Below are 23,910 nucleotides of genomic sequence, written 5' to 3'. Positions count from 1 at the left end.
AACCATCTGTGTGACCTTAGGGAAATTATTCATCTTCTAAGTCTCCATTTTCTTGTCTGTGAATAATAAGGCCTACCATGCAGAACTGTTAAGAAAAGTTAACAAGTATCTGACAGTTACTGAACACAGTTTCTCTCAACAAAGAAAGCTCCTCTGAAACTGCTTATTTTAATACGAATTTAGATTCAACACAGGCCAAATCAAGCCAAAACTATGAAAAGCCTATAATGTCTGGCCTAACAATTAGCCGTGTGTCATATTACAAATTATTTAATACCAATTACCTGGAAATCGTAACTTCCTTTTTCTCAGAAACAATATAGTTAATAAATGAATCCATTCAGTCAGTGCATAAATACTTCCGAAGTGCCAGCCCGGTGCCAGGCAGTGCCTACTATACGCCTGGACGCCGTGGTGCTCAGGGCAGACACACTTCTCGCTCCTCTGCAGTACACATTTCAAGAGGGCAGTCAGTGATAGGCAAAGTGGACATCTCAGACTGTGGTACTTGTTTTTAAGAAAATAAATAGGGCAATATGAGAGAAAGTAATACAGAGACTCTACTTTAGATTGAAGGGAACAGGACAGGGCTACCCCAGGGCAAAAGATGTAGTCAAGGCACCAAAACGACAACAAAAAAAACCCAAGGTACCTGGTACGTTAGGGAAATAAGGGAAGTAAGGGAAGCCTGGCTCACAGCAAACAGGAATGAGATCAAGGGGCTTCTTTGGTATAAGTTAAGAATTTGGATTTTATATTAAATACAGTCGGCAGTCAGTGGAGAATTTTCAGCAGCATAGTGTCTGATGAGAATACATTTTATAAGGACCACTTGCCTGTGTAAATAGACATAGAAAGATGGGTATGCACACAGGGACCCTGTTAAGATGATACTCTGAACTAAGGTGGTGGTGACTGAAAGAGAGAAAAGTGGAGCGTTTAGGGATTTATTCTGAATGCAGAGCTGGTAGACTCTGTCAATGGTCTGGATGCAAAAACTGATGGAGGAACAACTGAGCATGATTTCTAGCTTGATCAACTGAGTGGATGGAGGTTTATTTAGAGAGAAACAGCTGAGGGGCTGGGAGACAGTTTGGAGAGAATCAAGAAATTTGTTTTGAACATGCTGAGTTTGAAATGACTACTGAAAATCCAGCTGAAGACATCAAGTCAGCTGCTGGACAGCCCTTGAAGCCAAGGCAGAGGTCAGAGCCAGCAATATAAGTGTCAGTAATAGACGGTATTTAAACTTCAAGGCCACAGGACTAGCAAAGAGCACCTGGAGGCAGCTTAGATGGATAAAAGGTTTCAGAACAATGCCAGTGCACGTGGATATCTGAGAGGCTGAGCAAAGGAAGCCAAGGAGCGTCAGCAAGGCGGGGGAAAGGCCAGCAAGTGTGGGGTCTGGCAGCCTAGGGAAGAAAGAGCTTCAGGGAGGAGGAAGTGGACTTCCCTGGTGGCGCAGTGGTTAGGAATCCGCCTGCCAGTGCAGGGGACATGGGTTCAATCCCTGGTCTGGGAAGATCCCACATGCCACAGAGAACTAAGCCCGTGCGCCACAACTACTGAGCCCACGTGCCTAGAGCCCGTGCTCCGCAACAAGAGAAGCCGCCACAATGAGAAGCCCGCGCACCAAAACGAAGACCCAACGCAACCAAAAATAAATAAATTAATTAATTTTTTTTAAAAAGGAGGAGGGAATGGTCAACTGTGCAGCTGAGAAAACCCGAAGGTAGGATGAGTAGTCAGGTTCCCAAATCAGCCTGTAGACACCTATTTAATACATGATGTGCTCAGACAGAAGACTACAGCTACTTCGTCCATGCTTCACCACTAACTACTTAGAAATGCTTGCAGAGAGGGGCGTCCCTGGCGGTCCAGCGGTTGGGGCTCAGCACTTCCACTGCAGGGGGCACGGGTTCAATTCCTGGTCAGGGAACTAGATCCTGCAGGCCATGTGTTGCAGCCAAAAACACCCCAAATAAACAAAGAAACAAAAAAAACACTTGAGGAGAAAAATATACTTAGAATCCAACAGACTCTTTCAGCACTGCTTAAGGGGACAGAGGCTCCACTGGGAAAAGGCAAGCTAGATAATCCTGAATGCCAGCAGCTCGTTACTTTCTGACACTCCTGCATCAGCTCAACATAAAGGCTCTCTGCTAGACCAATCCTTCCCTAGAAGTTCTGACTAGAACAAGGGCCAAAGTTCCATTCAAGAGGGGGGTTGGCCTGACTTACAGCTAGTATTTTAAAGTCAGTGACTGCTGGTATTACCTCTAGAAGCAAACAAGTTAGATTCACTTTAAACATTAGGCAGTTTTGCTCATTTCTTTACCTTTCTGTCCTGTTCAGCCTGTATCTCACTTCTATGATGTTCTAATGCTTTTGCTACTGCAGAGTCAAACGCCCGCTTTTCCTCCAGCTTCTGTTTCTCCAAGGCTAAGGCAATGTGCTGCTTCTCCGTGGCTTTCTGTTCAGCCAGCGCTTTGTTCAGCTGGTCGATGCGGCGATGCGCGTGAGCAATCAGGGAGTTTAGGTCGTCGGCGGACAGCTTGTCAGCTAAACAAAACCACGTGAAAATGTTAATGATTTCACCAAAATCATACATCTACAAGGTAACTTGCCTCAACTGATTGTAATTTAAACAGCTAGGAAGAAAAGCCAAGAGGAGCTGACATTTAAAAAGAGATGTAGGGCTTCCCTGGTGGCGCAGTGGTTGGGAGTCTGCCTGCCGGTGCAGGGGACACGGGTTCGAGCCCTGGTCTGGGAGGATCCCACATGCCGCGGAGCGGCTGGGCCCGTGAGCCACAATTGCTGAGCCTGTGCGTCTGGAGCCTGTGCTCCGCAACAAGAGAGGCCGCGGTGGTGGGGGGCCCGCGCACCGCGATGAAAAGTGGCCCCCGCTTGCCGCAACTGGAGAGAGCCCTCGCGCGGAAACGAAGACCCAACACAGCCAAAAATAAATAAATAAATAAATTAATTAAAAAAAAAAAAAAAAGAGATGTAGAGGCTGCCGTGTAATCAGAAATTCACAGCTCGTGGCCAGCAACTAAGCATTTTCAATCCCAAGCAAAATAATTCAGGGAGGCCTCCAAGTACACAATCAGTTTTTTTCCAGGAACCCAAATTAGTAGTACTTCCAATCTGAACTGATTATAAATTGGCTTTGTAACTCACCATAGTTTTGCCTCTAAGGACAAAGCTTACAAATACAAAGCTTACAAATGTACTCACTTCTACATTTTCTGCTAAAACTTGAATCAAATCCAAATTCTCTCAGACTTTTCCCTAATAAGAGTTTTCTACTTTTTCTGACACAGATAATATTATCCAGGACAGTGACCTGCAGCCAGAGCTGTCCATCAGAATCACTTGCAGAGCTTTTAAAAATAATCATACCCAAAGAGTCTGATTCTGATGCGTTTCTTTTTCTTTCCCCAATCTCACACTCCAGAAGTGTTCTGATATATTATCACAGGTTAAGAATTATGGTTCTAACAGCAAAATAAAGAATATGGGAAATACTATGATAAACAACTCAATTCCACAATACGTAGATTGAAAAGCAAAAAACGAAGTGAGGATGAGAGATTTATTGACCAAATTCACCATGTGTAGCTCCTTTGGATACTGATTTGAACAAAACAACTAAAAAAACTCATTCTATAAAGTGATTAGGGATATTTGAACACTTAAGAGATATCTTTGATGACATGAAGGAATTATTGTTGACTGGGACAATGGTATGGTGATCACATTTTTTAAAAAACATACTGAAAGTTTTTACAAGCTGAAGAATATAATGTTTGGGATCTGCTTCAACATAAGTTGGGGGAATAAATGAGACAAAACCAGCCATGTGTTGGTAACTGCTAAAGTTGGGTGATGGGTAAACAGGAGTTCATTATAGTTTTCTTACTTATTAATGTTTCAAATTTTACAAAATAAAAACTTTAAAATGTATATACATATATATCTATCACATCTACAGGTTTCCAATCACATAGTGAAAACATTTTTGTTCCTGAGAGCACACAGATGACAAAAATATACAAATCAGATTTATCACATGCAACATAATTCTACTTTAGATTAATTTAGATGGTTTAGTATAAGAACCATAGGCAAAACAAAAAGACTTGAGTCTTTTAAGACTCAAAACAGAAGCCTTTAAACATAAAATACACATAATTACTCACCTAGGTCAGAAATACCTACAAAGAAAAAGAATAAGTTTGAAAAAAAGTAAGTACATGTTTCAGTTATTAATCATTAAGTAGGAATATCCAAAAGAAAGCAAGAAGGAACCAGAAGCTAGTAGTAGAAAAAGCATACTTTAGTACTGGAAAGCAAAATTTTTTAAAGGATCAGAAAACATTACATAAATCAAGGTAAATTCTAACATTTCAGAAAATAAGAGAGTCAATGATATTAAAGTAGTCTTGGTTTCCGGGGACTCATCTCTAACTACTTTTGTAAAGCAATCAACTTAGTTTTTACATGGAAACTACAATTCTCGTTTATCCCGTCTGCATTAGTTCGTAGACTATTTCACAAAGTCACAGTCCTGACTGTGTTCTCAATACCACGCCTCTCCTAACATTGCAAATACTTAAGAAATTAATTTTTCTTCTTTGGAAATGTGAAAACAGTGAACTCACATTAAATTTGTGCTTAATGTGTGCAAATTAAACTAAGAACTACGACTGCCTGACGTGGCGGTAAGGAAAAAAAAATACCATTCTAAAGAGTTTGGATGATGTACCCCACCATGATCACAAGTACCACTGCGTGAACACCTGACAGGAGGGGACCCGCAGACAGTCTCCTGCCCCTCGGAATAAGCTTCTTAACATCCTGGGTATGACCCTTGGATTCAACAAGTTCAAAGACAAGTATTTTTCATCCAAAATGGCTCTAAAAGTTCAACTACTTAATCTGGTATTCAACCAAAGACACAGGGATCTGTCCCAATGCTGCAGGAAAAACCGGCAAAAGATGGACAAGGTTAGGAGATAATAGGTCAGTCTGAACATGGCAGGTAAGTATGGCTATATATACTAGTCTACTAGCAATAAAGGAAATGTCCCTCGGGAATACTGACAACCTACAAATTGCACCTCATCCTCTCATCCTGGCAACACCCATGTGCACACTTCCTAGTGGCTCCTCCTCCCTCCTCCCACAGTGGTATCCGCTATCTGAATACAGTGTTTATCATTCATTTTGTTACACTTCACATATGCATGCATCCTTAAACAACATATAGTTTCATTTTACATGTTCTTAAGCTTCATGTAAGCAGTATCCTATTTTACATATTCTTCTGCAACTTTTTGCTTTTCCTTAACATTTATGTTCAAGAGAAATGGTCTGGGTCATTCATTTGCACTGCCATACGTGTGGTATTTAACTGTCTCTGATTTTTCTGCTCTTACAAACAGTGCTGCTATAAACATTTTAATGAATCTTCCTGAGCACCTGTGTGAGTCTTCCTGAGCTCATACCTAGGAACTGAACTGTTGGATCGGGAGTATATACATCGTCAACTTCACTAGATACAAGTTATGGTTCAACAAACCAATTGCTGGGAATTCCCTGGCAGTCCAGTGGTTAGAACTCGGCGCTTTCACTGACAGGGGCCTGGATTCGATCCCTGGTTGGGGAGCTAAGATCCCACAAGACACACCGGTGTAGCCAAAAACAAAACAAAACAATTGGTGAATGATCACTTCTAAGTCTCTTTCCTATTCCTCATTTTCAGTGCCCTTGGCATACACACTGGGTGGTGACCCATATCACTTCACCCTCAGATTACTCCAGCAGCTATAAATAGTTTCCTTACCCTGAGGCATCCCTCCCTACATCAAACTCACCCTCAAGCTCATAAAAATGAATTTTCCTACTTATTATAATCACATCATTCCTCTTCTCAAAAGCTCAAAAGGGGGTCCTGTGCTGCCAACACGAATCAATCAGCCAGAGAACAGTGAGGCTAGTAGGTAAGAATGAGATCCTGGTCCTAGCCCCAAACGTGGACAAACTACTTAAGCCCTCTGTGTCTCAGTTTTCTCATCTATAAAACGGGCATAATAATAAAACTTACCTCAAAGGACTGTTATGAACTTTAAAAAAGTTACTACATGTGAAGCACTCAGAACACAGTGCTAGACATAAAATAATGCTCAACAATGTTAGCTAAATATTGTTATGTTTGCCACTGTGCTCAGCTATGGAGAACACAGAAAAAGTACTAGACAGATGAGTATCACCAGGATACTTATAACTTAGGGAAATAAGACTAATAAGAGAAAAGTAACTGGTAACACAAATCAGTACTAATGAGCTTAGTATAGGTCTTAAAAGCGAGAACATACACTGAGGGCTGAGGTAATCATGGAATAAGTCACTATCTCCAGAGGGACACAAGAAGTCAGCAGCACTGGCAGGAAAACTCTGCAGCTGTAGGCATGGCTGGAAAGGAAAAACTTCAGCAGGTGCCATTTGTACCTTTCAATCTATTTTAAAAATAAGAAATTAAATGGACGTTGCCTTCCTCCCTCTAAAAAATAATCCAAAGATTACACTGCAGAGGATTTTCCCTTTCTATACGATACGCTTCTTTAATGCTGGGTTTCTCAGCCTTGGTACTACTGACATCCTGGGCCAGGTAATTATTAGTTGGAGGGGCTGTTCTGTGCACCGCAGGATGCTGAGCAGCACCTCTGGCCTCTACCCCCCCCCCGCAATGTGACAAGTCTGTCTCCAGACATCGCCAAATATCATCTGGGGGCAAAATGCCCTGAGCTGAGAACACCTGCTTTAATGTTTTCATGCTTTACAATGGGCATTTTTTAAATCAGCCAAAAAAAAATTTTTTATTTTTTATTTTATTTTTTTTATCTTGGCCGCACCACGCAGCCTGCAGGATCTTAGTTCCCTGACCAGGGATGGAACCTACACCCTTGGCAGTGAAAACACGGAGTCCTAACCACAGGACCACCAAGGAACTCCCCCCGACCCAGGCCCCCCAACTTTTTAAGCTTAAAAACTTCACAGGCTGGCATGGAAAAATGAGTAGGATTTAGCCTACTGGGAAGACCAAAGACAAGTATTTTAGATGAGAGAATGCAAATTTCTAGGGATGGCACTCATAACTAACTCTCCATAGGCAAAGCGTGACCTGCCCTTTCAATCTTATTTAATTTACTGCAGCCAACCTAGACTCCCTACTGTCTACCAACGTCAGGTTTAAGCCAAGGAGCTTACATCCAATGGACAGAGATACACACACAACAAACAAAAACCAGTGAGTAAGTACTTCAGAAGGATTAAAAAAAGGTAATGTGGTAGAGTGACTTGTGGAGGAGGATGTCTCTGGGAATAATAATATCTGTCTCAGTTATAACCTCAATGAAGCCGCCCTTGGAAAATTCTGGTTAGGGAAATGGTACAGCTGTGGCCTAAGGGAGCCTGCTCAAGGACACACTGTCCCCTCTGCTGCTAGTCAGTTTAAAGAAGTTTAACCAACAATGTTTAAATAAGACTGACTCACTGTTCCCACACTGAACTTTGTGCGATTCTCCATTTAATCCTCTCTTACAAATCCTGCTTTTATTTTTTGCTTTGACAAGAATCTGGTATCTATCTCCCTCTTAAGTGAGTCAACTACATTAAAAAAACTAACTACATATCTGAGTTAATAACAGCCTTGACTCTACTTCTTGCCATGACATCTCCTTGGTTGGCTATGACGCTGTTAAAATTCCTGCACTGTCTTTATTACCTGAGCTCCTTAGACCAGCCACGGTTCTGTGATGCAGCCTTGACACCTTCACCCCAGAGAAGTCTATAATGCCAGTTCTTCAGGTGCTACCGGATGTTCAGTTTCTAACAGACACTGGCATTTAGGAAGTACTGTTTTGATTTTGTTGAGACTGGTAATCTCCGTGATTCTTATTATTCTCACAGAGCTTCAAGGAAATGTGACCATTCCCTGCAGTTACAACGTGTAATTGTTGAGCCATCAAAGTTCCATGCAGTCTGAGCTATTTGCAAGTTGAAGGCCACACAGCAGATTTCCTTTTCACCCAGCACCCCTGGGTGAGTTCTCAACCACAGTGTTGTCACAGAGCAGTCATAAGGTGTGCCTTAAGTAATTCATTATGAATATTTTTAAAGTAACAAAGGTTTTGAATAATTTTACATATATATAATATGCTAATAGAGTCAAGGTTATGTCACTTCACTCACTTAGATTCCAAATTACACTGGCTGGAACTTGTGTCCACCATGGCTAAACCAGGTGTGTCACCTGTCACAGGTGTGACTGAAATAAAATGTTGAAAACACGATACTGCATATCAGATGAGATATGCATGCCACAGGGGTTTAGACTAGAGAATGGAGCTGAAGCAAGTTTAGATCAGTTGATCAGTCGTTAAAAAAAAAACACAAAAGGGAAAGTACCAACACTTCAGTTGTACTTACTCATCCCTTTCCACCCTGGCAAGACTTCCGGAGTAATACTGTCCAGTTCTCGTTTAAAGTCATCCCGGGCTTGGACTACCAGCTCATGATACTGAGACACAACCTTAGCCTCAGACTGAGCTGCTTTAACCTGAACAGATACAAGGGGTATGTGGTTAAAGTGAACAAAAAGTGCCATAAACATTCCAGAATATTCTAAGTCATATTCATTTATTTATTTACATTTGGTTGTGAATATATAAGCAATATATAGAAAGAAATCTCAAGCTCAGAAAAAGGAATGTAAGTCTTGTCTTTGTTTCCTTCTAATTCTACACAAATGCCATGGACAGGCCCTGTCCCATCTCACTGTGCCCCTGTCCCTCTTTCTCTGGGTCACGGGAAATTACCCATACACATCACAAATGCAGACTTGTGAAATTTCCATAAGTGGTAATGACCATGAGTAAATATTTACCTATTATAAAAAGTATCAACAATACTGAAGAATCCACTTCGTGTCCAAAGCAAGTTTTTAAAATTAGTTACAACTAATATTCTTTTCAAGGGAAAAGAGAGAAAGATGATAGGAATCTTACTACTTTCCGGAATTCTTAAAAATCCTTTGACAAAACAATTACATTTAAAAATAAAAAGTACTTGTACAAGATCTAAGAAACACACCTTTTGGACCACATTATCCAGATCAACTATCATGTTGTGAAGTTTCCCCTCTGCAGCAGTTATATAAGATTTGGCCCCAGCAACCTCTTCTTTCTTTGCATCTTCAATTACACTTTTCATCTTCTCTAACTCTTCTCTGGAAACCAATAAAACAAAACAAAGGTTTAGTATTAGTCCTTATCAACTTTATTAAAGAATATGACAAACAATTGTTAAGTCTATGAAAAATTTAATTTGGATAAAACTACTCAATGCTTTTTCAGTCAACAGGCAGAGAACCTTTCCTCATCAACAATTGAAAACACCTTGGTGAGAAGCTAGATTTATAGAGTGAACCAGACGAGTAACATGGTGTACAGGAAAACACATAGGCTTCAGAACCAGAGAGACTTGGATTCAGCTCCCAGACCAGCCTCTCCTTTGCTGCTCACGCTTATATAGGGAGTAGAGGTAATTCATGCCAAGTACCTTGCACAGTGCCTGCTACATCAGGAGCACTCAATAAATGGCAGCTTTTGCAAGGATTAGGTTGACTCCCCTGCCAATGAGAGCTTGAGGAAGGCAAAGGCAAGGGTGGAGGCCTAAGAGCTCACTAAGCAAATAGCTGGGTCTTCAGGAGCCCTCACGATTCAGGCTGGATGGACTATGGTCTACCCAACCACAGAACACAGAACTCAGAGCCCTGACTCATGGTCTACTGATGTGAGCATAATGCCTTCAATCTCCTAAAAGATATGCTGGCTTTATTAGAAGGCTTCTCTTTCTCTAAATATTTTGTTAAGAAGACAGCAAAAATTTGAATGACAAATACTGATTGGGTGGGCCAAAAGGTTTGTTCGGTTTTTTCCGTAAGATGGCTTTAGTAGTACTTAAACAATTTCGTTAGATTGTATGTGACAGCTGTCATATCAGCACGCATTTAAAAAAAGAATTATCAAAACTGGTGAATTTTTGTGTGGCCATTTTAATATTGAAGGTGGAAGAAAAAACCAACATTTTCGGCATATTACACTTTATTTCAAGAAAGGCAAAAACGCAACTGAAACGCACAAAAAGATTTGTGCAATGTATGGAGAAGGTGCTGTGACTGATCGAACGTGTCAAAAGTGGTTTGCGAAGTTTCGTGCTGGAGATTTCTTGCTGGACGATGCTCCATGGTCGTGTAGACCAGTTGAAGTCGATAGCGATCAAATCGAAACAATAATTGAGAACAATCTATGTTACACCACATGGGAGATAGCCGACATACTCAAAATATCCAAATCAAGCGCTGAAAATCATTTGCCCCAGCCTGGTTATGTGAATCGCTTTGATGTTTGTGTTCCACGTAAGTTAAGCGGAAAAAAACCTTCTTGACCATATTTCCGCCTGCAATTCTCTACTGAAATGTAATGAAAACATTCCATTTTTAAAACAAATTTGTGATGGGCAATGAAAAGTGGATACTGTACAATAATGTGGAATGGAAGAGATCGTGGGGCAAGCGAAATACACCACCAACAACCACACCAAAGGCCGGTCTTCATCCAAAGAAGGTGATGTGTTTATGGTGGGACTGGAAGGGAGTCTTCTATTATGAGCTCCTTCCGGAAAACCAAACGATTAATTCCAACAAGTACTGCTGCCAATCAGACCAACTGAAAGTGGCACTCGACGAAAAGCGTCCAGAATTAGTCAACAGAAAACACGTAATCTTCCATCAGGATAACGCAAGACTGCATGTTTGATGCCCAGGCAAAAACTGTTACAGCTTGGCTGGGAAGTTCTGATTCATCCACTGTATTCGCCACACATTGACTGCACCTTCGGATTTTCATTTATTTTGGTCTTTACATAATTCTTTTAATGGAAAAAATTTCAATTCCCAGGAAGACTGTAAAAGGCACCTGGAACAGTTCTCTGCTCAAAAAGATAAAAAGTTTTGGGAAGATGGAATTATGAAGTTGCCTGAAAAATGGCAGAAGGCAGTGGAACAAAAGGGTGAAAACACTGTGCAATAAAGTTCTTGGAGAAAATGAAAAATACATTTTTCATTTTTACTTAAAAAAACCGAAGGCACTTTTTGGCCCACCCAATAACAATTCCATAATGTTGATGAGAGCCCTTTATTCAAATGTAGGTTCCCATTGTCAGAGGTTGATCTTGTACTTGGTTTGCTTGCTTGATCCTAGCTTTAGCCAACTTCCAGGAAAGGTCAAGGTGGCATAAAACTAGACTCATTATACGCTAACTACTTTGGTAGTTAAGGCAACGAGACTGTGACATACTCTTTAATTTCTGATAAAACTGCTCAAGCCATCCCAGAAAAATCCTGAAATGATGGCAGAGCCTCAGTAAATCTGTAGAACACATATCACCTAAATAATAATCCAAAGAAAAACTTGATTTTTATACAAGATCTTTTATATAGGCTTCTGCCAAGCTTATTTTGGCTGGATTATATATCAATATTTTTTTCCCTCTCTCCCTTTTAAGCTTCCGTGCTCCTATCACCAATACAGTACAGGCGGAGAGGGTAGGGAAGGGTTTCTCTGCCTCCTCTTTCTGTGCAGACAGTACAAAGAAAGCCCCCCGGAGGCCCTAATTGCTTGTTAAAGCCCATGAGTAATTACTTGGCTTTGAGAAGGGCATCGGCAGCCTCATCTACTGCCTTTCTGCGTTCCTTCAAGGCACCCTCCACTGTGCGCCACTGAGCTGACTTCTTGTCACCTGCAATCTAAGCAAACAGTTTTAATTATGTAAACATGAATAAACTGCTATTATTGTCACAATAACATGACTAAATGCAGAAAGTAGTGACATGAAAGTCAAAGGTAAAAAGTTATATACACTATTTCTCCGGAAGAGGAACTCTTAATCTAATGTTCACGTACAGGCTCAAAGAAATCCATGAACCGTCTCCCGTCAACCACCCGCACCAAAACTGTAAAAGACTGTGCTCCAGCGCACAAGCATTCTCTAAGGAGAGATATTTTTTATCAGAGTCTCAAAAGGAGATATGAAGCAGAAAAGATTAGTAAGAACAATAACTTGTCATGAATTGTTTGTTGATTAAATCATTCTTCAATGAAGCACCGGTGCTTAAAATTTTATTTGCAGGTCTACTGAAATCATAGTAAGAATAAGTAGAAAGTTTACACATCTGTAGGGTCCTTACTCCTCCAAAACATTACCCTAAAGAATGAGCCTCCATAATTTTTTTTTTTTTTTTATAGCTACTTTATTTATTTATTTCTTTATTTTTGGCTGTGTTGGGTCTTCGGTTCGTGCGAGGGCTTTCTCTAGTTACGGCAAGTGGGGGCCACTCTTCATCGCGGTGCAGGGACCGCTCTTCATTGCGGTGCGCGGGCCTTTCACTATCGCGGCCCCTCCCGTTGCGGGGCACAGGCTCCAGACGCGCAGGCTCAGTAGTTGTGGCTCACGGGCCCAGCCGCTCCGTGGCATGTGGGATCTTCCCAGACCAGGGCTCGAACCCGTGTCCCCTGCATTAGCAGGCAGACTCTCAACCACTGCGCCACCAGGGAAGCCCGAGCCTCCATAATTTTTAATGAGAAAATCAACTACTGTCAAGAACCCCACTCCAGGGGCTTCCCTGGTGGCGCAGTGGTTGAGAATCTGCCTGCCAATGCGGGGGACACAGGTTCGAGCCCTGGTCTGGGAAGATCCCACATGCCGCGGAGCAACTAGGCCCGTGAGCCACAATTACTGAGCCTGTGCGTCTGGAGCCTGTGCTCCGCAACAAGAGAGGCCGCGATAGTGAGAGGCCCGTGCGCCGCGATGAAGAGTGGCCCCCGCTTGCCGCAACTAGAGAAAGCCCTCGCACAGAAATGAAGACCCAACACAGCCATAAATAAATAAATTAATAAATTAATTAAATTAAAAAAAAAAAAGAACCCAAGAACCCCACTCCACCTTGGGCTGACTTCTACAGAAGGCGAATTTTATCTTTATATATATATATATATGTCTCCCTTGAAAATTCCTCAGGCAGGTCTAACATGTTTTGCTCCAGCACTGGAACTGACTGCCAGCCACTTCTTCAACTGAGCAGAGTTGGCTAATACTTAGGGGATACATCATACCAAAAACAAAAACCACCTCTAACACTATAATCACACTCAGTGCAGCAAGATGCTCACACAAGAGAGGTGTAAGAAAGCCGATCACTGAAGGCGTGGCATAGGCGAGTCCAGCTTCCATCCCCCTCTCACTTTGCATCATATAAACAATGAGCGGAATGTTGTTTGGAACTGTTTCAACTCTTTAAAACTATTTTTAAAATTAGTTATTAACTATTTTAAATGACTTTTTTCCCCTCCCTTTTCTTTTGCCAAGTACATATAGTTTAAAGTAGTATATTATGTGTAGATATGAAGCAAAATCCACCTTATGGCTTCTCTTCAAAGTACAGTTGACCTTTTAACAACACAGGTTTGAACTGCATGGGTCCACTTATACAAAGATTTTTTTCAACACAGTACTACACAATCTGCAGTTGGCTGAATCCACAGATGCAGGAGGGCCAACTACGGGACTTGAGCATCTGTGAATTTTGGTATCCGTGGCGGGTCCTGAAACCAATCCCCTGCAGATACCGAGGGGTAACTATATACTATGCTAGAACCTTAGAGAGGAATAGGAACATACTAAATTACCAAAGAATGAAATATTTTTTATCAAAGAAAAAAACGACTGAATTGGTTCAGTAATTATATTTCAAGTCGCCCAAAGAGGGCCACTACAGGGGCTGCTGCACACCTGAAACACGAGTGCAATCTCAGTGCAGTGTCCTGGGCCTTGGATGCCCAACCCGTATCTTCCCTTGTTAGAAACAGAAGTGGTTTTGCCTCTGCAGCCCCAGGCCTGCTACTTTAAGGGGAAAAGGGCTCAGCAAAAGTAATGCCTCTGGTGTGGGTCATTCACAAGCAATTCTCCACATTATGTTCCTACTGACATCTAGTGTGATCTCGATTTTAAAGGTACATCCATTATCAATGCAAAGTTTAAACAACCAAGCTCCTTAAGGCAGGATTTAACCCTGCCACCGGACCACTGTGGCAGTCTGAGGAAGCCTCTCAGGGTAACATTTTTAAATGCTTAAAATGAAACTATTAGATTGCAGAGAAGCCCAATTACATTGAAATATGGTCATAAAAGATACATTTTTTAATTTTGTGAAATAGAAACCAAGATCTAGTAGTAGAACTAATAAATACCCTAATCCAGAAGTAGTGATGAGCATAAATGCTATTTCAAGAGATCTGCAAGTACCATAACGTAATACAAAAATACCTGTGCTTTCTCTTGGTAATAAAGTTATGGATACTACTAACACTACTGCTTTTGTTGTCACTATTCGTAATTGAAGGAAAAGCTTTTGAGGCTAGGGAAAATAAAGATGTTTTCCATCCAAGTTCAGCGAGCCCCTGAATTCTATCCACAGACCCAACTCTAGGTTAAGAACCCCTGCTTTTAGAAAATAGTTGGTACTTTTTTTCTATCTTTGTATCTCACTTTTCTAATTTTTATGTTCTACACAGATTGTTGCAAAGTGACAAAACCAATTAATTTCATGGTGTGAATAATCAAGTTGAAGATTCAGTGAACTGCCACTTTAGCCATCTTGCAAAATAAAATACATCAAAAAATGTTGTTGGTTTGGGCCATATCAGTATCCTGTATAAAAAATTTTCCAAGACTTTATCATATGCTGTTACAAGACCCTGGTATTGTATTAAGGTAACTCTTCATAACTAACCCAAACAGACTCATGAATCATGTAAATGTCAATGACATATCTGGGGGCCAAAATGTGTCTCCCTGTGTTAAAGGTATTCCTGTTTATAGAGGTCCAAGGATAAGCTGTCCTGTAAAACAGACATCGGATTCCCCTACGATCAAGCCTGGTCCAACTGTTTACAAACAATGCTTTGAGAAATTAACTCAGTATATATTATAGAACGAGCCCATGTACACCTACAGCTTCTTTTGCTACAAGAAACAGAGTTGGGATCAATTTTTAACATTTCAAAACTTGTGTTCAATACGTTTTTCTGATTATTTTGTTAACACCAGCTAATGTTCCCGAATCTGGTTAACTGTGCTACTATAAAGTATCCTTTAGTTGTAACATCCTTATTGTAAACGATCTCATACTGTCTAATCCACATGCACTACATGTTATGTGTTCAGCGGGAAGAGGAAATACCCTCTTATGCAGCCTTCCCCCAAAGCAGTACCATGGACATCTAAAGCTTCTAATCACTGTCCTTCTGAAAGAACCTACTTGGGTTTGAACTCAACTTCCTGCTATCATGCAACTTCCAGCCTTCTCTATACATGTGTATAACCAGCATAGTAAGTATTTCCTGTGTGCTTTTTACTTTCCTGACTGAACTCTAAGATTTAAATTTTTCTCGTGGACTTTGAACAAAACAGAATTTTCTTTTAATTTTTCAAAGGTTGTAGTTTCTTGACCGTTTGCATCAGAGGTCTAATTTAACTCCTTCGTGATGCACGTACATACAACTAAAGCAATTTGAAGTGTATTTAAATATTTTAAAAACCACAGTCATGGTAGCAAAGTAACTTTACGGATCATGCATGATCCTGATTCCTCAGATTTATAGGTTCTCTATTTCATTTTATTCTTTTTTTTTTTAAGTTACATTTGTTAGAAGTAGCAGACCAAATCTTTTTTCAACCCAAACTTGAACTTTTTTAAAAAAAATTATTTATTTATTTATTTATTTATTTATTTATTTATTTATGGCTGTGTTGGGTCTTCATTTCTGTGCAAGGGCTTTCTCTAGTTGTGGCAAGCGGGGGCCACTCTTCATCACGGTGCATGGGCCTCTCACTATCGCGGCCTCTCTTGTTGCAGAGCACAAGCTCCAGACACGCAGGCTCAGTAGTTGTGGCTCACGGGCCTAGTTGCTCCGCGGCACGTGGGATCTTCCCAGACCAGGGCTCGAACCCGTGTCCCCTGCATTGGCAGGCAGATTCTCAACCACTGCGCCACCAGGGAAGCCCCCCATTTTATTCTTTAAATGACTTGGTGTCAAGATACATTTTTATATAGTGAATAACTGAATGTAATTATAAAGGAAATTTATTGAGTCCCAGTATTACATTTTTTTTTAATAAATTTATTTATCTATTTATTTTTGGCTGTATTGGGTCTTCGTTGCTGCGCATGTGCTTTTCTCTAGTTGCAGCGAGTGGGGGCTACTCTTTGTTGTGGTGCTCGGGCTTCTTGCTGTGGTGGATTCTTTCATTGGGAGCACGGGCTCTAGGCGGACGGGTTTCAGTAGTTGTGGCACATGGGCTCAGTAGTTGTGGCTCCCGGGCTCTAGAGTGCAGGCTCCGTAGTTGTGGTGCACGGTCTTAGTTGCTCCACAGCATGTGGGATCTTCCCGGACCAGGGCTCAAACCCGGATCTCCTGCGTTGGCAGGTGGGTTCTTAACCACTGTGCCACCAGGGAAGCCCCGAGTCCCAGTATTACATTTTAATTAGTGTAATTACTTTATTCTTTGAGGTGTCCAATGTAAGTTAAATAATCAACATAAGCATTTAAAGTAGCTGGTGTTTTGGGGTACCTGGGATCTCTGTATTATTCTTTTAACTGTGTGTCAATCTAAAAGTATCTGACAAAAAAAGTTTATTTTAAAAAATAGTTGGCGATTTTAAAGCAAAAGAAAAAAGGCAAACAACAAATACATTCAAGCACTATTAAGATATGAAAGCAAATCTGAACTAATTCTTATACCATATCACTGTTGTGAGATAAAGCACCATATATAAAATTCATTAAAAAGAACACCTGAAATTTTTTTTTTCATTTTTTTTTGTTTTTCTAAAAAGACCATCATTCTAGTTCGTTTTCGCTTACTGAGAGAAAGCCCAACTTAGAAGGAAGAAATCATGTCTAACATTCTTTGGCCCACCTCAGAATCGTCCATGGCTGTTTTCAGTATGTTGGCGTGGGCAGTGACAGCCTGGACCGCAGCATTCTGAGCCACAATAGCCTGCTGAGTAGTGCAAGCAGTTTGGCTCAGAGCATCTTCTAAGCTCTTGGCTAGTGCTGAAGTTAAAAAAAAAAAAAAAAAAGTTAAAAACTAGATCCCTCCTACCAAATGACTTTAATCTTTCCCTCTTCACCTGTTGAGTCTTGCATTGCATTTCCCCCTCAAAACAAACAAAATACAGATTAAGTGAATCAAAATTTCACTTAAAAGTATGATAAAATATTAATAATCACTGAATCCAGATGGTGAATCTATGCAGGTTCATTACACTATTTTTACTTTTATGTATATCTGAATTTTTTCAAAATAAAACATGTTTTGTGTTTTCTATATGAAAGGGAAGATCGCAATAGGAAAGGCAAATATATAAAAGGATTGAAGATCACTTAAATGAGCCAGCATATAGTTTAAGAAACAATCAAAAAAATTTTGTGAAAGCGATTATAACTACAGTGAACAGCAAAAGGATAAACATGAAGATATAAAATAGGACATCAAAATCACAAAATGTGGGGGAGGGGAATAAGAAAATGTAGATCTTTTAGAATGTGTTTGAGCTTATATGACTATCTGTCTAAAGCAAGCAGATATAGCAATGGGTTAACACACTTGAAAACAAGGGTAACCACAAATCAAAAACATGCTACAGATTCACAAAAACCAAAAAGAAAGGAATTCAAGCATAATACAAATGAAAACCATCAAACCACAAAAGGAAAAACCAAAAGAAGAAGAAAGGAACAAAGAAGACGTTAACTGGATAACAAGATTTTAAATGGCAAAAAATACATACCTATCAATAATTACCTTAAATGTCAATAGACTAAATGCTCCAATCAAAAGACACAGAGTGGCAGATTAGATAATAAAACAAGAACCTATAATATGCTGCCTACAATAGATCCATGTTAGGGCGAAAGACACACACAGACTGAAAGTGAGGGGATGGAAAAAGATATTTCATGCAAATGGGAACAATAAGAAAGCAGGGGCAGCAATACTCGTACCAGAAACAATACATTTTAAAATAAAGGACATGGAGAAAGACAAAGTAGAAAGACAAAGATGGACACTATATAATGATAAAAGGATCAATACAAGAAGAGGATATTACACTCATTAACTTATATGCACTCAATATAGGAGCATCTAAACACATAAAACAAATACTAACAGACATAAAGGGAGAAACTGATGGGAATACATAAATAGTAGGAGACTAACATCCCACTGACATCAACAGACAGATCTTTCAGACAAAAAATCAACAAGGCAAAAGAGATCCTAAATGACACAATAAAACAGTTAGACTTAATTGCTATCTACAGCGACACTACATCCAAAAAACCAGAATACACATTCTTTTCAAGTGCGCATGGAACATTCTCTAGGACAGACCACATACTAGGACACAAAACAAGCCCAACAAATTGAGGATAAGTAATTAAAGATAGTAATTATTTCAAGCATCTTTTCCGACCATAATGGCACGAAACTAGAAATAAACCACAGAAAGAAAAACGAGAAAAAAACCTATTACATATGGACTAAACAACATGCTACTAAAACACCAATAATAGGTCAAAGAGAAATCAAAAAATACCTTGAGACAAACAACAATGAAAGCACAACCATACAAAAATCTATGGGAGGCAACAAAAGCAGTCCTAAGAGGGACATTCATAGCAATAAAGGCCTTCCTCAAAAACAAATAAATAAAACTCAAATAAATAACCTAACCTACCACCTAAAAGATTAGAAAAAGAAGAACAAACAAAGCCTAAATTCAGCAGGAGGAAGGAAATAATAAAGATTAGAGATGAAATAAATAACACAGAGATTAAAAAAATGAAAAAAAATCAAAGCAAGAGCTGGTTTTTTGAAAGGTAAACAAAATCGACAAACCTCTAGCCAGGCTCACCAAGAAGAGAGGACCCAAATACACAAAATAAGAAATGAAAGAGGAGAAATAACAACTAATACCACAGAAATACAAAAAAATCATTAAGAAGAAAATACTATGAACAGTTATATGCCAACAAAGTGGACAACCTTGAAGAAATGGACAAGTTTCTAGAAACATACAGCCTGCCAAAACTGAATCAAGAAGAAACATAATTTGTACAGACCAATCACTAGAAGTGAAATAGAATCTATAATTTAAAAAAACTCCCTGCAAACAAAAATCCAGGATCAGGTGGATTCACTGGGGAATTCTACAACAATATACAAAGAACTTATACCTATCCTTCTCAAATTCTTCCAAAAGACTGAAGAGGAGGGAACACTCCCAAGGTCATTCTATAAGCCAATATCACCCTGATACCAAAACCAGACAAAGACACTACAAAAAAAAAGGAAAATTTACAGGCCAATATCTTTGATGAATGGAGATGTAAAAATCATCAACAAAATATTACCAAACCGAATCCAACAACATATAAAAAGGATCATATACCATGATCAATTTGGATTCATTCCAGGGTCACAAGGATGGTTCAACATATGCAAATCAATCACTGTGATACACCACAGCAACAAAAGAAAAGACAAAAACCACACGATCATCTTGATAGATGCAGAAAAAGCATTTGATAAAATTCGACACCCCTTCATGATAAAAACTCTCACCAATGTGGGAGAACATAATAATAAAAGCCATTTATGGCAAACTCACAGCCAATATAATACTCAACGGTGAAAGGCTGAAAGTCTTCCCACTAAATTCTGGAACAAGACAAGGATGCCCTCTCTCACCACTTCTATTCAACATAGTACTGGATAGTCCTAGCCACAGGAATCAGACAAGAAAAAGAAATAAAAAGTATCCAGATTGGAAGGGAAGAGGTAAAATTGTCATTATATGCAGATGACATGACACTCTACATAGAAAACCCTAAAGATTCCACACAGAAACTAGCAGAACTGATAAATGAATTCAGCAAGGTGACAGGATACAAGATTAATATAAAGAAATCTGTTGCATTTCTTTACACTAACAATGAAACATCAGAAAGAGAAAGTAAAGAAACAATTCCCATTTAAAGTCACACCAAAAAATAAAATAAAATACCTACAAATAAACCTAACCAAGGAGGTGAAAGACCGATACACCGATAAAGGAAACTGAATATGATTCAAAGAAATGGAAAGATATCCCATGTTCTTAGACTGGAAGAATTAATATTGTTAAAATGTCCACAGTACTCAAAGTAATCTACATATTTAATGCAACCCTTACCAAAATACCCATGACATTATCCACAGAACTAGAACAAATAATCCTAAAATTTATATGGAACCAGAAAAGACCCAAAATCGCCAAAACAATCCTGAGGAAAAAGAACAAAGTTGGAAAGATAACACTCCCAGACTTCAGGCAACACTACAAAGCTCAGTAATCAAAACAGTGTGGTACTGAAAGAAAAAGAGACACATATGGATCAATGGAACAGAATAAAGAGCCCCAAAATAAACCCACACAGCTGAGACGAAAAACCAAATCCAAGTAATCAAACGAATGCCCTACATCTGTGCTCATTCTGGCTCTTCTACTCTGTACACAATTCTAACAAACTTGCCTCCTAGGAGTAGGACAGAGCCAGCAAGTTGAAGGAAAACAAGAACCACTCAAGGCAAAAAAAACAACAGAAAAACGTGGAGACAAAAAACAAAAAAAAACAAAAAACTATAAACAGCTGTCCTAAGAATTTAAAACTAACATCTCTTGGTCCAGCAAAAAGCTACATGCACACTACCTCCAGGGACATCAATATATTGCAGCACAGTACAATAAATTATGTTCCATGTACCTCGTTTAAGACAGGAAAATACATTTTTAGGTAACTGATACCTGTGTTTTTTTTGGCCCTGCGGCAGGCGGGCTCTTAGTTCCCTGACCAGGGATCACACCTGGGCCCTTGGCGCAGAGTCCTAACCACTGGACCGCCAGGGAAGTCCCACTAACATCTTTCTTTAAGCCATCAAAAAACCTAATGTAAAACTGAAACTTAAAAAGGAATATGCTTCGGTTCGGTGGAAACCAGCAATGTGTGGAACATTCCATCCCCCAATGATGTCAGATAAGGGGGCAGCTAGACTGAGTCCAGAGGCCAGGTAATAAACCAGAGTGGGAGCCATTCCAACCTGCACAAATATATGTATGAGTGTAACAGAAGACTCTTAGGCAAGTGGCCAAAACATAAATAATTTCTGTTCCGCAGAGTACAAAGAATCTTCAGCACTAACCATAATAAAAACAAAAGGACAAAGTACGTGAATCACTTGAATTTATGCGGATTAGAATAGCCCTTGTCACCTGGGTAAAAGTTTAGATGGAAAGAACACAAGTGATGAAATAAAGATGGTGAACAGAGCAACACCACTAAAGAAACCACAAAGAGCCGACAGATGAGAAACTTGTGCGACAGCTGAAGAGAGCAACCGAGAGAGATGACCCAAGTACTTAAGAAGCGTCAGGTTTACATACACTCAATCTTAACTTGTTCTTGCTTCTCCTGTTGCGCAAGCCGAGCTGCAACTTCTTCAGGTGGCCGCTCCCTTACAGAAGTTGAGGATGCTTCCTCTTGCAGCAAAACTAAATGAGAGGAAATCAAATTTCAGCACAGAATTTCAACAGCTAATGGGGACATAAAAACACCATCATTTGTGCTTGCCAGATGTATCAACTTGAGGGCATTTTTGTGATGAAGATTCTAAAACCACATCATCACTCAATGATTCCAACACGAAGAAGTAAAGGGTCAGCTCTTAAACCCCTTGTTTTCAAAGATTTATTCAGACTTTGAAATTTAGGGAATGCCTAGACATTGCATAGTTTTGATGAGCATATCGTTTACATAACCACAAATACAGATAATTTAACTACCTGAAGTTGCAGGCTTGGGTTTTCCTTCACCAGTTTCAGGGTGATCAGTTCCTGTAGATTCCTCATGCTGAACCACAGGCGCTGGGACGGACAGTGTGTCACCTGCTGCAGAAATAATTTGAGCTGCATCTGTAGGTGCTATAAATATATGTTACACATGGTATTTACAGTTTCCTGGGTTAACAGAGAAACACACAGGAATCCACTACTATTACCTCCCACTTCACATCTGACTCCTTAAAGACACAAACACATGTGCTGCCACTACTCAAACACACAAACAGTCAGGGGCGCTGCCCACTGCACAAACCCACACACAATGAGCAATGGCTGGGAGAGCACAAGAGAAGAGAGTCTGGTCAGCATCCACCTGCATTTTAACCATTATTCTCAGGCAAGCCTTCTAATAACAGCGCTAAATGGTACTAAATCTTAACATGAGAAGGGGACATAAGATTTACATAGCATGGAAATATAATAACAAATGAGAAAACAGCCTGTAATGAAGAAGGTAGATAAAAGAAAGTAACCAAAAACCATTTTTTAATTGCTTTGAAGAGTGGTAGAGATGAAAGAGGTGCGGGCAAGAACAGGATGGCAATTTTAAACACAAACGAGAAAAGTTCACAGTTTAGATGGCAAGTGAGTAAAGGACAGGACTCAGTTAAAAAAATTACTTCATAGACATATTTCTAAAGAAAAGAAGGTTGAAAAATCAAGAGCTTATAAATTATAAATAAAAGTGTTGATGGAAGAGAAATGAGTAATTCTGAAGGTGGAATAGATGGTGGGGTGGGGAGCAACAAAATGGAGAAAAAAAATTTTTAAATAAACTGAAGGTCCCATTTAAGAGTTAAAGTTGGACTATCACAAAGCCCATTAACTGGTCTCCTTGCTCTGTCCGTGGTTCCTTTATCTATTCTCCACAATAGCCAGTAATCTTATTAAAAGTCAGCTATCAATCCCCTGACTCATAATCCTCCCAACAACTTCCCATCTTACACAGACTAGAAAGCAAAACTCTTATGATGGCCTCCAAAGACTGCCACTATAGGCTTTCTGCTCCCTCTCTACTATTGCTATTATTCTCCTCTTACTCTACCTGGGTTTCATTTGCTCCTTGCTAGAATACGCCAAGCCTCTGCACTAGCTAATCCTTCTGCCTGGAAGCTCTTCCCCACCAGCCCTTTACATGACTGACTCCCTCATCTCTTTCTAGTCTCTGCCCAAATGACACCTTCCAGAGGAAACTTTTCTTACCCACTCCATTTAAAATTGCAATATTCCCTCCCACACTTATCACTGCATGACATCCTATACATAATTTACTTGTATATTTATATGCGACTTCCCTCCCCTCATCCCACTAAGGAATCTTCACAGCATTTGTGTGTTTGTTTTTACTGTTTTGTTCACTGCTATAACCCCAGTGCCTAAAAGACACCCAGCACTTGGCACACAGTAGATACTCAGTATTTACTGAGTGAAAGTCAGGTGATTTAATCAAGGACAGAAGTGAAAGGAGAAACATAATAAATTCAAATGCATGCAGACCAGGTTAGGACTAGGAAGTGCTATAAGTTATTGTGGGATTACAATCATCAAGGGAAAAAAAAATCTGCAGATCAAAACTAGATCAAGATACTTCATCACTAAGAAAGAAGAGAGAAGAAAGAGTTGGTGAACAGGGAGAAAAAAGAGGTGTGGAAAGAGAACAAATCTTAAAATCTAAAGAGAGGGAAAGCTAGGAGTCAGAGAAAAGGAAAAAGTAACAGAAAAATAAGTGTGCTGCAGGCAAGACAATTCTTGTTACCATTACTTAGTAGCTGTTCACAATA

General features: G+C 39.8%; 1 protein-coding gene across 8 annotated transcripts in view; it reads right to left on the bottom strand.

Annotated features, from left to right (window-relative positions):
• IMMT (inner membrane mitochondrial protein) overlaps window positions 1–23,910 on the bottom strand; it is a 50,762-nt gene that overhangs the window by 3,598 nt on the left and 23,254 nt on the right. For 2 of the 8 annotated variants that reach the window (XM_057558757.1, XM_057558758.1), the window contains exons 5-12: window positions 22,073–22,210; window positions 21,674–21,781; window positions 17,104–17,240; window positions 11,769–11,872; window positions 9,157–9,292; window positions 8,494–8,623; window positions 4,203–4,217; window positions 2,339–2,562 (exon numbers count right to left, since the gene is read on the bottom strand). In XM_057558757.1, the coding sequence (XP_057414740.1) occupies window positions 2,339–2,562; window positions 4,203–4,217; window positions 8,494–8,623; window positions 9,157–9,292; window positions 11,769–11,872; window positions 17,104–17,240; window positions 21,674–21,781; window positions 22,073–22,210 (992 nt within the window). Of the gene's footprint in view, window positions 1–2,338; window positions 2,563–4,202; window positions 4,218–8,493; window positions 8,624–9,156; window positions 9,293–11,768; window positions 11,873–17,103; window positions 17,241–21,665; window positions 21,782–22,072; window positions 22,211–23,910 lie in introns of those variants that run through there. The other 6 variants (XM_007175330.2, XM_057558760.1, XM_057558759.1 and 3 more) reach the window with 6 other exon arrangements.

Source organism: Balaenoptera acutorostrata, chromosome 12, assembly GCF_949987535.1.
Source record: "Balaenoptera acutorostrata chromosome 12, mBalAcu1.1, whole genome shotgun sequence".
Taxonomy (NCBI): Eukaryota; Metazoa; Chordata; class Mammalia; order Artiodactyla; family Balaenopteridae; genus Balaenoptera; species Balaenoptera acutorostrata.
This window is presented reverse-complemented; position numbering and strand designations above follow the sequence as displayed.